This window comes from Onychomys torridus, chromosome 2 (genome assembly GCF_903995425.1).
Source record: "Onychomys torridus chromosome 2, mOncTor1.1, whole genome shotgun sequence".
Taxonomy (NCBI): domain Eukaryota; kingdom Metazoa; phylum Chordata; class Mammalia; order Rodentia; family Cricetidae; genus Onychomys; species Onychomys torridus.
In genome coordinates, this window is record NC_050444.1 from 135,417,627 (window position 1) to 135,432,446 (window position 14,820).

General features: G+C 46.5%; 1 protein-coding gene across 4 annotated transcripts in view; it reads right to left on the reverse strand.

Annotated features, from left to right (window-relative positions):
- Window positions 1-5,085: 5,085 nt before the first annotated feature.
- Nfyc (nuclear transcription factor Y subunit gamma) overlaps window positions 5,086-14,820 on the reverse strand; it is a 68,435-nt gene continuing 58,700 nt past the window's right edge. For all 4 annotated transcript variants that reach the window (XM_036178178.1, XM_036178177.1, XM_036178179.1 and 1 more), the window contains 4 exons: window positions 12,504-12,662; window positions 9,026-9,133; window positions 6,891-6,953; window positions 5,086-5,906 (listed from right to left, as the gene is read on the reverse strand). In XM_036178178.1, coding sequence (XP_036034071.1) covers window positions 5,787-5,906; window positions 6,891-6,953; window positions 9,026-9,133; window positions 12,504-12,662 — 450 coding nt within the window. In that variant the 3' untranslated portion in view covers window positions 5,086-5,786. The remainder of the gene's footprint in view (window positions 5,907-6,890; window positions 6,954-9,025; window positions 9,134-12,503; window positions 12,663-14,820) is intronic.

The window sequence follows — 14,820 nt, forward strand, 5'->3', positions numbered from 1 at the left end:
CTACATCCAGCTTTGGATTATCAATTTAGGGGGTATTAAAAGACATTTTAAATACACAGTTTCAGCACAAAGGATAAGAGAAAGATGGTTGGGAAGAAAGACACAACCTAGACCATGGGTGTGGGCTTCTCAAAGACAGAGTCCTGGGGTATTTCTCTTTAACAATAGTTATCCAAGCATTAAAGCAAAATTGAGAACTCTTTAAGAGCAGAGGTAAGAGGGCATCCCCTTCCTATGAACAAGAGTGGAAGCTGTACCTTAGATGATTCTTTGTTCTAAAGAGGACAGCCATATAGCTGGCCCACAGAGCAGAATGAGGGGCTACAGTAGACTCCTTGCCTAGGCTAGATCTGGGGTAGATCTCTTCCTGTCAGCCACAGATTTAGGTAGAAAGAGCCCCATGTGAATGGGATACTTCAGCTGGTCCATATGCATTGGAGACTCGGATCCATGGTATGCAAATACTCTAAGCCAAGACACTTGAGGTAGGTGTTACTTCCACATGGCTTGGGCACGTCAATTCAAGAAATCACTTCTCAGGATGATGGCTACACTCTGGCACAGTCAGAAAAATGTGCTGAAAGTAACTCAGAGAACAAACTTCATAACAAATGAGTAGCACAAAAACTTGAGGGACATTTTCCCCCATGGGAGAATTCATACCTAAAGACCTAGAGAAAATTAAAGCCTAAAAAATTTGATACAGTTAAAATCTTCAAGATAAAGGAAGAATCAGCATCTATGAAACAAAACCTGAAGGACACCAAGCAGACATATATAACAGAAATGAACACAACTATCTAGAATTTTTAAGAAACAGAAGTTATTGACAATGAAAAACAACAAACTCAATAGGCAAATTAGTAAATAGAGCTGAAGAGAGAATCACTGGTTTAGAAGCTAGAATTGGGGAAATCCTTCAGAAGGAAGTACAGAATAAGGGAAATAAACATGTGAAAGGACAGGTATCACAGAATGAATGGAACTCTCGAGTGTACCTGAGTATCTTTCCAAAACAGAAACATGAATTTCTAGTTAGAAAGTCTACAGACTGCTTAGTAAGACATTACAAAAAAACTACATCTAGACACCTTCTAGTCAAAAGTGTAGAATATCAAGAGTAAAGAGGAAATTCTAAGAGCCACCAGAGAGAAAAGATGGCTTATCTACAAAGGTCCAATAATTGAGTTGACAGCAAACTTCTCATCAGCAACAACAGATGCCAAAAGACAAAAGAGCATCTTTCAGAGTGCTGAGGGCAAAGAACTGGGAACCTTCATTTCCATCTATTGCCAAACTTTCTTTGAAATCAAAGGGCAAAATAAAGACATTTGGACATGTACATTAATCTTAGAAAGCTTCTGTCCCACAAACTTCCCCTGAAAAAAAAGGTGCAGGGGCGGGGGGTGGGGTGGGGGGAGGGCCTAGGAGCTCACACAGTGCTAAGAGGCTCCCTGGAGGCCAGGTCTCCAAGGAGGGGCAGGAGGCTTCGACATGCAGGGCAGCTAGAGCTGTTTTGGATCTTGCCTCAGCACTGGCCAGACAGAGGAACCAAGGCCAGCCTGCCCAGCTCAGATTTTCCCCTCTTGAATGCCAGCCCTGCTGTCTTCTTGTCCCCTCTTTCTGGGCTGTGGTAATGGCAAGATACCCTAGCTAGGGGTGATATCACTGGCCTGGCTCTGGGGCCTTGAAGAGGCCATGCCCAGACTACTCATATGACTGGGTACTTGACCACTGGAGGGTCTTCTCTAGACAGCTCAGATGTCGCCTCAGAAAACCCTACAGGCAGCTAGTGCTGTGGAAAGCGACAAGACCAATGGAGGCCAGGTCACAAGACTGACAGCCAGCTGGTGTCCTTGCGCAATTTCTTAACTTCTTTGTGCCTCAGTTTCTTCCTCATAAAATGGGGGAAGATTGCTTACCCCCATGATGATGATGATGAAGTGTGAATCATTGTAACACCAAACTTTTTTTTTCTTTTGACTTGGTCTCATATAGCCCAGACTGACCTCAAACTTGCTATATGGCCAAGAATAACCTTGAGCTTTTTGTTTGTTTGTTTGTTTCGAGGTAGGGTTTCTCTGCGTGCAGTCCTGACTGTCCTGGAACTCGCTTTGTAGACCAGGCTGGCCTAGAACTCAGAGATTTTCCTGCCTCTGACTCCCAAGTAATGGGATCAAAGACTTGTGCCACCACCACCTGGCAACCTTGAACTTCTGATAGCCATCTTCACCTTACAGCTGCTGAAATTACAGGTGTGCACTATTTATGGCCAGTTTATGTTGAGCTGGGGATCAAACCTAAGGCTTTATACATGTTAGGCAAGCCCTCTCTCCCCCAGCCTAGCTCTATTTTCTTATACAGTAGCATCTTAGAAGGTCAATCTCAGAAGACTGCCCAGCAGACCATCAATGCTCAGTAAAACAAAACAAAACAAAACACCTAACAGAATGCCATGATGAGCAGCTGAGATGGTGGATGTGTGCGCATGGTGCTACAGTCCACAGCAGCAGGGACCTCACCTGGCTTGTTTTCAGCTGGACTCAAAATGTCCCAAATAATATCTAACATAGGCACAGGGTGCCAAAGACATCTCTGCTGAACAGCTGTGTATGTGAGCTCTAATAATAGTTTGTAGATGTTGATAGAGGAGCATCGAAAGAGTCCTCGCTGACTCTGCCCAAGGAATTAGAAGTTTCTCAGTAAGAGCCATTTCAATTGGGCTTTGATGGATGTATAAGAGATCAATACACGGAAAGGGCTTTCCAGGCACTGGGGCCAGCACATTCTGAAAATACGGCTGCAAGTTCAGGAAACGGACAGTTAGTACAAGAACAGAGTGCAGTGGCAGTCAGGGCGAGAGGGTGCAGAGACGAAGGAGTGATGGAGTACCTCGTATGGAGTTTTGTCAGAAAGTCTTTATTTAAACCTACTTACATTCATACAGTACTCCAAAGAGAATAGTTTCCAGTCCTACTGTCATCTTCAAGGGGTTGGTTGGTGTCTTAGCGGAAAAGGGATAGTCACACCCCCTTTAGTTCCTACAACTATTTCAAACCGAGATGGGACTAGGTGACTATGGACTCAGTAAGGGTGGTATGCTGCCCCCTCGTGGCCTTGGCCAACCAGGGCAGCAAGGCATCATCTAGGTCCCATAATCCCAGGGGGCTCCAATCCCTACCCAACCACCCAGGGCTGCACCAACAACTTTTTACTACTCCATACACACTCAAGGTTGAGCCAGGGGTCCTGGGGAGCCAGTGAAAGCCAATGTGAGCTATTACATAAAGCTATCTTCTCACACAGCCTACCTTCAGACAAAGCAACTGGAGAACAGGGGTCAGGACACCAGGGTTTGGGTCTAATCCCACCCCTAATTCAGAATGCCCTTGGACAAGTCACTGCACTAGGCTTCTCTTGCTGCCTGTACCTCAGGGACTGTGCTCCCTCTCCATGGCTTCTGAAGGGTCATTGTGAAGACCATTGTTACATTGGGAATATGAACACTAGGAAATGCTGAGTGCTTCAGATGGATGTAAGGGGATCATGCTAGGGATTAGATAGGGGCTCTCTGGGGCTGCACCAAAGGGTTTGTTTACATCTGAACAGGCCTGCTGGCAGGGCCATTTAAAGGGAACGTGCAATGCATAGAAGCTAGCTAGCTGCTTGCCAATCACACCACCGATGGAATACTTACAAAACAAGGATGAAGTCTGAGTAAAAGCAGGCTGTGATGGCCAGCACTTGGACATTGAAGAATGAGTGGAGTGGGGTGGGACAGAGGGCATCAGGAAGCAGGATACAGCAGGCTTCTCTACCTGTTCACTGATGGGCAGGTGGGAAGGCCAGATGCTCCCTTTACAGAGACACAGCTAGATGAGGACAGCGGAACTGGGGTAGAGTTGATACCCGAGTTATTTTTCCTAAGCCTACTTACTGACAATTAATGGTGAAATCACTTTATCTTCTCCAGTAAGGAGTCTCTATCCAACCCCTTAAAACTAGGAAGACGGTTTTGCAAAACGGTTACTTTTCTTGCTTACAGTGTGAATGAATCCCATACTTGGTCCTGGCTTTTTGCCTTGGTGGCCAGGAAGCTCAGCATCAAATCATTTCAAGATTATATAGGTCTTGATTTTTTGTGTTTCTACTTTTTTGATCCCAATCTCCTATTCAATTGTTTTTTCCTAATCTTATTTGTTTTATGGACTCAGGCGAGTACACGTAGGTAAATGAAAGTTAAATTGACACATTAACATATCACTAACAGTCTTGCCTATCCAGGGAGTAAAGGACAGTCTAACCAGATCTGAATATTCTAGCCCTGGAATCTGGAACGAAGGAGGTGTGAACCATGAGTCTTTCCCTATTTTCCTATGCCAATGCCTACCCTACCATGCAGGTTTGCAGTGAGCTGTCTGTAGCCATGGAATCCTAAGAATACCAGGCCTCAGCTGGAAAGGTCTAGAATCGGTCTCTTCCCTGCACCTTTCCCTCGAGCCCCAAAGCCCAGGGAATTGCCCACAGGTTTATGGCAAAATGATCTTCTTCTCTTGGCATTCCACTCACTACCTTCCCCCTGACAGCAGGCCTGACTCTGGCTGTAAAAAGACAAAAGACGTCACTGCAGGCCCTTCCTGCTGCCCCCGTTCAGTGGACAGGAAGAGGCTTTGGCCACAGAAACCCTCATGAGATGGATGACAAAGGGCCGTGGCAAATCCAGGCCTCCAGTAACTAGAATTACAGCAGGCAATGGCAAGAGCCTCTGTGTGCCACCAAAGACTGCAGAGATTTCCTGGGGTCTTTGCTTGCTGGAGAAGCCAGTGTTCTCCAGGAGAACTCCATGGTGAGATGTCCCCACCATGTCATGCAGTGGTCCATTTGGGTAAGGCGAGGCTTTTCTGAGCAGGAGACATGTTCTGATGAGGGTCATTTGTAAGCCAGTTTGAACTCATTAAGTCCCTTTGACCCGCTCCTTACAAGTGGTCCACCTTTCCTGACAGCCAACCTGAAAACAAATCAACCTTTCCAAGCCTCTCCCAAGTGAGTGGCCCCATGAATGTCCCCAGACACAGAAACAGACTCTTGAGTACCTAAAAGGAGATTTATTGCATTTCATGCAGTTTGAAGTCCATGCAGCAACGGAGATGAACACAATCATTAACGTATTCAAAAAATAAAATAGTGGGCAGAGCACAAGGCCCTAGTCTCCTTGGGTCTTGGAGAGAAGGGCCGTGGAGGAAACCAGCTCTCTGTGGGGAATGAGTTCATGGCCCACAGACAAGGAATGTTTCCACGGCTTCTGGATGCAAGGGGATCTGAGGAAGGGCAGAGAGGAACGCTGGGGGAAGGGTCTGTTCTGAGGGCAGAACTGGCAGAGTGGAAACCCTGGGCACCCTTGGGAAGGGAGCATGTGCTGTCCCTTAGCAGTGGCAGTGAGTGCCCAAGCCAGGAAACACAGAGAATTACTTCCTCAACCACACGCTTCAAGAAAATGCCATAAATATGTTATTTAATATTCTTGTTTTATAGCATTGGACACAGAGCTCAATATACTGAAATATTGATTCCTTGGAGACAAAAAATGGAAAAAAGAAAATAAAAAATATTGCATCTTTCTGTTGTAGAATCTCAGTCCCCAGGTGTGGAAAGTAGTGCACCAGTATCTTAGCCTGAAGGAGGCATTGAAGTCCCAGGTCCTCTAGTGAGGGAGGGTATGTCCCCATCACCTGGGGCTCTATGGCAAATATTGTGTTGGGTGTCCTTGGCCTTGCCAGCTCAGGCCCTCAGTCTCCAGTCACCTGGGGGGTCTGCCCATCGGAGGGCTGGTTGGTTGACTGAATGAACATGGGCTGGGCAAGGTCTTGGCCTGCAGGCATGGTGACTTGCTGGATCTGGTACAGCTGCTGCAAAGGGTAGAAAGGAAAGGAAGGTCATTCCTGGAATAGAGGCAGCAGGCAGTTCTCTAGTCTTCCAACTGGGTGGGGTCCCGGACCCCTTAACGTCTAGAGGGGAGGGGACAAGCAGCAGATACGGCGGCACCAGGTGCCATGTGAGGTAGTTTAGTGGACGGGAGCTACACTTGCTGTGCCTTTCACTTCTCTGTGCTCTCCAGTTAGCTCAGACCCAAACCTACTGCAGCCTTTTTCTGTTCTGACAAATACAGACTTGGCCACAGCACTAGCATCTTGCAAACCAGGATCCTCCCTCTTCCTTTCCTCCAAGGGCTCTATGTGAAGATGTGGCCTGGTATTAACCATGTACTACAACCAAGTCCATCAGAGAGAAGACAAGTTAGGGCTGTCCAGCCTCCTGGTTTCTCTCGGTCCCTAAAGAGACCACCCATAGGAGCCCTGGCCCAAGAGCCTGGCAGAGATAAGAGGGCCTGAGGCTGACTCTTCTCCCTCTGGAAGCAGCAGAGAACAGAAGTTAGAACATATCATCTAGCTTCATCCTTGGTGGACCCTGGGACCATGCTGTGAGGGAAAAGAAGGTGAACAGAGAAGACCCCTCTTTCTTAGGAACAAGAATGCTCAAGAGGTCACATGCTCCCTTACTTGAACTAATCTATGTCTAAATATCCTGGATTAGGAAGAAACAGAAAACCTGCATTCTAGTGCTGGCTCAGTACCAACAACTGGGTGAGCCTGGAAGAAGCACACCCACATCCAGGGCTCAGTTCACTCACCTGAAGGATGGCAATTTGGGCTATATAACACTTACTGGTTTTTGTTCTTTTTGTTTTTGGCTCATACAGCCTGCAGACCTAAAGTACTACTACTTGTATTAACAATGTTTTGTCCACTATTAGGGAGTGAGACAATAACCCTACCCACCCAAACCCACATACCATCTATATCCCTAGACCCCAGCTCAGGCTGGGTCCCTACCTGTCCATCTGTGAACTGACTGAACTGCTGCTGCTGTCCTTGTTGGACTTCTGTCTGTGTGATCTGTGGAAAGCAAGGAGAGAGCAGGCATGTTAGCTGCAGGGTCTATCAGCACATGAAGACTGAACGACACAAGGTCTACAAAGTGTCCAGAATGAGGCCCATCACTGAGCAGGTGCTTGGCAAAGGCCTGCAAGCAAGAGACTCTTTGCACTGAGGGCTAGCAAAAGTTTGGTCTCACACAAGCACATCACAACCACCCTCTCCTCTCAAGGTCTGAGGCTCAAATTAAGAACACACATCTCCTCAGCTTTAAATAGAAGCCTTAGAGTTTGTTTTTCAGCCAATGAGGGCAGACTGCAAAATGAAAGGCAAAGCAGTGAGTGGTCCCTTTCATCCTTGGAAGGTGGGCTCCAAACTCAACTCCCAGATTATCTGATTACAGTATGAGACACCCCAGTGAGCAGCAGCCTGGGCCCTCCCATCTCACAGTAGCAAGTCATGAAGCACTTTTCCCCACACTCAGTGTACAGCCCTCTGGGCCAAGAGGGAGAGATGTGTGCAGCAAGAAAAACATTTACCCCACACACTTCACATCTTACAGAAGGACTTTATACTGACAAGCAGAGTTGCAGCATATAACAACTGCTGGGAAGAGCTAGGAAAGCTGGAAAGACTGCAGTGTGCATCTGTGTCTGTGGATATGCAACTTTGTGGCAGCCTCTGTACAGCTTTTAGAATCAGCAGAGCCAATCTGTCAGGTAAAGCTTGCCCTCTCACGTGTCCTCACAATGGCCCCAAACAGCTCCTGCTAGCCTATAAGCTGCTTGAAGATAGGAGCTATGATTATCTATATATTCCCCTAGTACAAAGTCAGTCTTGTAGAAGTGCCTTCAGGATAAATGAAGAAACTTGAGACATTTGAACAATTCTCACAGATTAAAGTCAACTGTGCCTTGTGGCCAGCAAGACTGCTATCCACAGCAGCTGAAAAGTTTAATTTACCTTTAAATCACATGCATTTTATCCAGTATTCACCCAACAAACATTTATTGAGCACCTACTAGGTGCCAAGCTGTAAAATTTACATCGTGGAGGTTTTAAGTGCCCTCAAAGAATCCACTTCTTGAATCTCCCCTTCTCACCCCTTTCTGAATTCTACTGCCCAAATTGGCATCTGACGAATCACAAACCCTTCTCACTTCCTTCTGTTTCCATGCCACACAAAGGCTTCCTGGACTCAAGAAAATAACCAGAAATCTTGCATGCTTTTAAAGAAAATGTAAAAAGGAAGATGGGCTCATGGTCATAACTAGTCTTGAGAAGTGTCACTGATATCCAAGAAACTTATGGGAAGCCCAGGTCCATAGGCAAGTGGGTAGCAGGGATGGAAAGGGTCCTTTAATGATCCCAGAGATGACCCAGAGCTCAGATGTCTCACTTTTGGCTCATTCCTCACCTTTTCCCAAATGAGATCTTTGGAGACCTGCTCTAACTCAGCTCTGTCACTACTGTCAATAGATACATCACCAGAAATGCAACTGGGCCAGACGGGTCCAGCTCTTAAACGATTGCTGCTTTTTTGGGCCTGAGGCAAAAAGATCCATTAACAGTACATCCCCTTCACCACTGTCCCCCATCATCTGCAAATGATGACCATGGCCCTTAAGCCCCCAAGGCCTGGAGTAGGTAGCCCCCTTGGCACCTATGACTCAGAGCCGTCAAGACTGTAAAAGGCAAGGAGGACATGAGGGGTGATTTCTCTGGCTCAGTCTGTCTATGGAGGTAGAGTAAATTAAGTATGTTTTCCCAAGGGCACAAGAAATAACCAGAACTTGACTGCCATTGGGGCTTAGGGGGGAACACAGCCTGACAACTAGGGATCCTCCAGCCTGACATGTACGGACCCATACCTGGCCTCTTCCTGGTATACTCTGTCTGTGCCTTTGCCCGTTAAGAGCAAGATGGTTAAGAAACACATTGTGAATCCAACTGTCCAGTCAATCCCATCAGCCCAATTGCCACACAGATAAAGGTTTAGGGTGAAGGACAAAGTAATGAGAGCTGTGTGCTGAGCACTCTCTTTGCTACAAGAAGTTGGCCAGCTGATTCTTGTCCCTCTCTGGTGTACATACCTGTTGGGCATTGGTGGCAAGTGTCTGGATCTGTCCCTGCACAACTTGGGTGCCTGACACAGGCTGGGCTAAGCGGATATACTGCAACTGGCCGGCATTCAGCTGCACCTAGGACAGGGCAGAGACAGAGAGCACAGTGGTCTGAACACAATCTCATACAGGCAGACTTCCCATGGCCAGATTTAGGGATTGCCCATGCCCTGCAAGTCCCTCCAAGAAGCCTACCCTGAAGAAAAATCCTTTTAAACAGAGGTCAGAACAAGAAAAGCACTCCACCCCTTCACAAAAGAGCATGCCATAATATGACCGCACACTCATCTTGCTACCAGTTGGCTATTTGATCAGAGCTTATCTAAGGCTTTCCTGAGGCTACCCAACACATCAGAACGACTGGGCTTTAAGTGCAGGCCTCTCCCGCCATCCCTATCCACTGTCAACAGTTCCAGAATTTGCCAGGCACCCAAAACAGATGGCTGTCAATTTGAGTCATTTAACTCATCTTGGAGGAAAAGTCTGCCCCCAAAATTCAGGACCAATGTGTGTGGGTGTGTGGGTGTCTATGGACCATGAAGATCCTTGTTCAGCACTAGTTCTGGCCAAATACTCCCCAGGGGAAGCAGAGTCAGTAAAACCCTCACAGAAAATCCCACCATGGGAAAGTAAAGCCACAAAACTGCCCCTGGAGTTCTTCATGCTTACACTGGAGCCTCACATAACAGCGTAGCACCAGAGCCTACCCTTAACTGTGTCCTGCAAGCTTTAACGCAGGCTCTTAGATTTCCACTGTGCCATGAACCACAGTCACTTTGAGCTGGGGATGAAGGGAGGCATGAGACAGTTATTGAGATCTATGGCTCCAGAGAGATAGAGGGAAGCTGAGGATGGTGGCTCTGCACATGGGACAAGTTAGGGAGCACAAACTAATTTGGTCTGTCTCTATCTAGGGGCCCAAAATCATGTTCAGCACACTCCTGGCTGTTCAACTTGCTTCTGGTGCAAGGAAGAATTTCCTCAGGCAAACAGCATCACACTGCTGTAGCGGCACAGGCCTCTCCCTGGCTTTCAAAAGCTACCTCCATCACAGCAACCTTACTTCCATGAGGAAAATGCTGACAGGATAAAGCTGTGCCCTACATGCAGAGCTATATGTCAAATGCTTCTCTGCGATGCTGGCCTCAAAGGATTTGAACCACCAAGAAAAATGGAAGTTTTGTTGTTGTTGTTGTTGTTGTTGTTGTTGTTGTTTTAAAGACACAGATATCTCAGGCATCCCAGACTGGCTCCAAAATAACTACATAGCCAAGACTGACCTTGAACTTCTGATCTTCCAGCCTCTACTTCACAAGTTCTGGGATTACAAGCTTGCAGTTTAAATAGTGGTAGGGATCAAACTGAGAGCTTCATGCATGCTAGGCAAGATGGCACTGTTCCCCTAGCCCATAACTCAAGTTCGTGTGAAAGTTCCAAAGCTATCTGCCTGAAGCAGAGAGGGGAAATACAGACATTAAACATCAGGTTCGATGGAAATGCAGCAAATGTACCACTTTGTTCCAGAGCCACCAGGAGCTGTTGGGAAGTTGTACCCAAACTCCTTAGCAAATCTAGACTGCAGCTTCCAGTTGCCATCAAGCCACTTCTGTGGGTGAAAGTGGTTGGGAACTTCATCTGCTCAAACTGACAGTGGTCTAGTCAGGAGGTATCAGAAGGCCAGCCAAGAATCCTAGGGTGAAAAACTAAAGCCTTGTCTCAGGTATAATAGGTAAGGCTCCTAACAGTCACAAGAATTAAGATTTCCTAGCAGGAGGTGACACCTGCAGAAACTCCTAGGGCAGCCAAGTGGTTCCAAGCAGCTGCAACCAAAGGAAGAGGCTCTGCTTGTTACGCTGGAGAAACCTAGAGTTGCCCCGCTCCTCAGTCTCCAACAGCAGGACTGTTGCTCCTCATGGCTTTACTGCCCAAGTTCCTCAGCAAACAACCTCTCCCTTTAGCTTTTGTGAGGGAAGTAAAGTTTCTGCCTCAAGAGTCTGGAAATGTCCACTTCTGAGAGATGTCTGAGGACAGAGAAGATGAAGCTATAGATTCTGGAACAATCTTCTGGACCAATGGCTTGCTCCACAGAGGGATAAAGTTACTGCTCCAAGTCAGGAGCTATGGTGAATGACCTTGTTTTGGCGCACACACACACACACACACACACACACACACACACACACACACACACACGAGAGAGAAGCACTCAAGCAGAAGGTCTCAGAACTGGTGGCTGAAATAGTGATGAAAAGGTAGAACCCAGGCACTCGGCATGACGGGGGGTTTGTGTATGGGAGGCAGAAGTGGGCTGGAGAGACATACTTACAAAGTCCACTTTCCTCTGGTTTTGCCTGGTCTGTTACTCCATAAAAGTTCCCACACTGAACAAAGGGTGCTCTTTGGGCTTTGTTTCAGAAGGAAATAGCAAACAAAGCAGATCCAAGCGGGTGCATACCAGCCTACGTTTCATGAAGGACTGCTCCACTCTTTCCCATTTTGGTTGCAAAATGATTAATGTAGAGTCTTTGCAAGTGCTAAGACAGGTTTTGTTTGTTTTTGTGGGGTTTTTTAATTTTTGGTTTTGTTTTTTAAACAAAGTTGCTCTTCCAAAGGACATGGGTTCAATTCCCAGCACCCACATGACAGCTCACAAGCATCTAACTCTAATTCCAAAGGATTCTATGTCCCATTCTGGCTTCCACAGGCACCAGGTACACACTGCTTGGACATGGTGCACAGACATACATACAAAGAGAACACCCATATGCATAAATTTAAGAAAGAGAGGTTTTAAAAAAAACCAACTAAGAAATGAAATCTCTCTAGGCATGCAAGAAGCAACAGTCTGCAGTAAAGGAATGGCTAAGTTAAATGAATGCCAAAAATACACTTTGTGGCAGGCTCCCCTGGGAACCGACTTATGAATACGCAACAAGTGTATTTATGGCCTTCCCTACATACCTCCCTCACATTCTCTGCTAATCAAAAGTTAGGTCTAGGGGTGCTGAAGCGGCACTTGCTGGCAAGCCTGATAACCTGAGTTCAGCTCCCAGGAACCACATGGTGGAAGAAGTTGTGGTGCCCAAATTCCCTGCCAAATCTGTCCTGTAGCTCTCAGCTGACAATAGTAGGCACGTGTATGGATGAACGTGCCTTGAAAAATCACATCCCACAAACTTGTCTTGATTCTCACATGAATACAAAGAAACATACCCACCCATGGGCAAACAAATAAATGTAGTAGTAATAATAATAAAGAGAGGCATGAGATATGACTACCATGATGTCTCTGTGTAGGGTAGGAGGGGAAGAGAGAAGAGCTACAGCACAGGTGAGGCAGAACCTGGACTGAAGCAGAGGAGAAGGGAAACAATGGGCAAAGCTGGGCGTGTGGTGGAATACTGACACCATGAGCTGAGAAGAGGAGGGGACGACAGTGCAGGCTTACCGGGATCTGCTGGATCTCTCCAGTGTTGGTGATGATCTGCTGCATCACCTGCATGGTCTGTCCAGTACCACTCTGGGCCTGTTGTGTTTGTCCCTGAGGCTGGGCCTGCACAATCTGCACCTGCTGTCCTTCTCCAACCTGCATTGTCACGGGTGTCGTCTAGAGGGAAGAGTCAAGAGAGAGCTGTTGGGTTCTGGCTGAGTGCCTGCAGAAGTAAACTGGGAGCACACACTCCATTAATGCCTAGATCTGTCACGCTCTTAATATGCAGCCCAATGGTCTACAACACAGCTAGAGTAAGTCTTCATTAGGAAAGAGAAAGCCAAACCAAGTTTTAGGCTCACAATGCAGAAAATCTGCCTGAGTCTAAGCTTAAATGCCTGAGTTTCAAATGCTGCAACTCCATAGTCTTTCTGTGATGGCAAGGTGCATATAATATGGGGGGGGGGGGGGATCAAAGCAATCATAACAGCTCACACAAACAGACCCATGTCAAATTTGGAGCAGGTGAATTTCGAGGGCACAAGGAAACAAAGTAGAGTCTACACAAATGTAGAATATTTAAGGTCCTATTCTGCGTCATAAGCATAAAAGAACCTAAAAGAAAAAGCACACAGGCTCACCGATAAGGCTGAGGCATGTAGATTTTCACTCATTTAAGCAGCAGAGAGAATCTTGTCCACCTTCCCACAGGAGAGAGTGGGAACAACTCATCAAAGCCTACCCTCATTCAACAGAACTCAGAAAAGCAAGAGCTTCAACAGTCTAGAAATGTTGATCTCAGGGCTAAGAAACTTCTGCTTTATGTCCATGACTTGCACTTAGCAGCTTGTCACTATGAAGCAGACCCTGAATCTCAAGACCTTAGCCCTTAATGTGAGCTGAGAGGAATGAACCCAGTATATCTGACTTGTCTGGTAGTGGGAGTGACAGGCAGATAGGTGGAGCAACCAGACCTGCGTTCTCATCCCATTTCAGACATCATCTTCCCCTTTGAACTAAGAACCTTGTCAACCAGATGATACTGGGAGTCTCAAAGAGTCGTGGGCTTCAAATGATGTTGCTATTCTGATGCCAATTCTTGATTGCACAAATGCCCCAGACATTATAACTCAGTAACTAAAACTATGGGGAGGGGGGCCTAGGAACTACAGAAGAGATTTATTTAAGAGATTTCCAGGTAAGGAAAAATTACTGAAAACTTCAAGAGGAAAGGAAAGACAGAATTCTCAGTACAAGTATCCTTGGTGGGCTAGGTCAACACCAAACATCTCTTCTATTTGTCTATCATGGTCATGATTCTCCACCTGCCCACCCCACACCAAGAGAAGTAAGTTCCCAACTAAAACCAGAAAGCACAGAATTTACTTCACCACAGTTCCTTCCAACTTTGCCTAATGTATATTCTATCTTGGGAAAGATGCTTGTATTCGAACTGAAACAGCCTTCGTTCCTCATTCACTACGGGTCCAGGGCGGTGTGACTCAGCCCCCAGGCCCCTGAAGCAGCAAGACAGTTTGAAGGGACCAACTTCACCAACCTCATAAGCCTTCTCAGCTCCAAGCCCAGCAGGTCTTGGTTGGCAAGGAAGATGGATGAAATTTCTGCTGACCTCCCCCCACAAAAAAAACCCAACCAACCAAACAAACAAAAAAGTATGCTGCCAACTCATCACTGTACTCCACCAACCCAATTTTTGAGAGAATTTCCATGGTATTTCTAATTCATTTCAGGAAAATAAGGGCTTGTGCTAGCATGGCAGCTGCCAAATCCCCTTTGGTGTGCCCTGCTGTAAGCACAGCAGTCCTGGGCTTCTTGAGATAATCCAGCAATCAGGGCCAGCATTGGCAGCCTCTCTAAGTTCACTCAGTAAAGGGATAAGGCCTTTGGCAGGTAAAGCTCTCTCACTGCAGAGACACAACCATGAGCCAAAGAAGAAGCTCCCTGAGGCTTCAGGGTGCAGTGAATGCCTGAGGCGAGGACTGGGCTATATAATCAGCTTTGAACCTTGCCTGACTAGCAGTATCTGACATAGAGAGAACATTCAATGTTTCTATTTCATGAATAAAATAATTGAGCAGGAAATAAACCCTAAAGTAAAAAATAATATTTAAATCCATCCCACTCCCAATGTTTTCCTTCTAGGTAAACTTAGTTCTTTACCAGAATACATAAGGTTCTCCGGGATGTGTTTCCTCTACTTGCTTAGATGTCGCCCATGCTAACTATAGTCTCCCACCACTTCCTTTGCTGCTTCTCATTTTCTGTCTGTTTGCTCTGCTTGCTTGTTCTGGTCTCATGCATGCAGCTGAAGCTG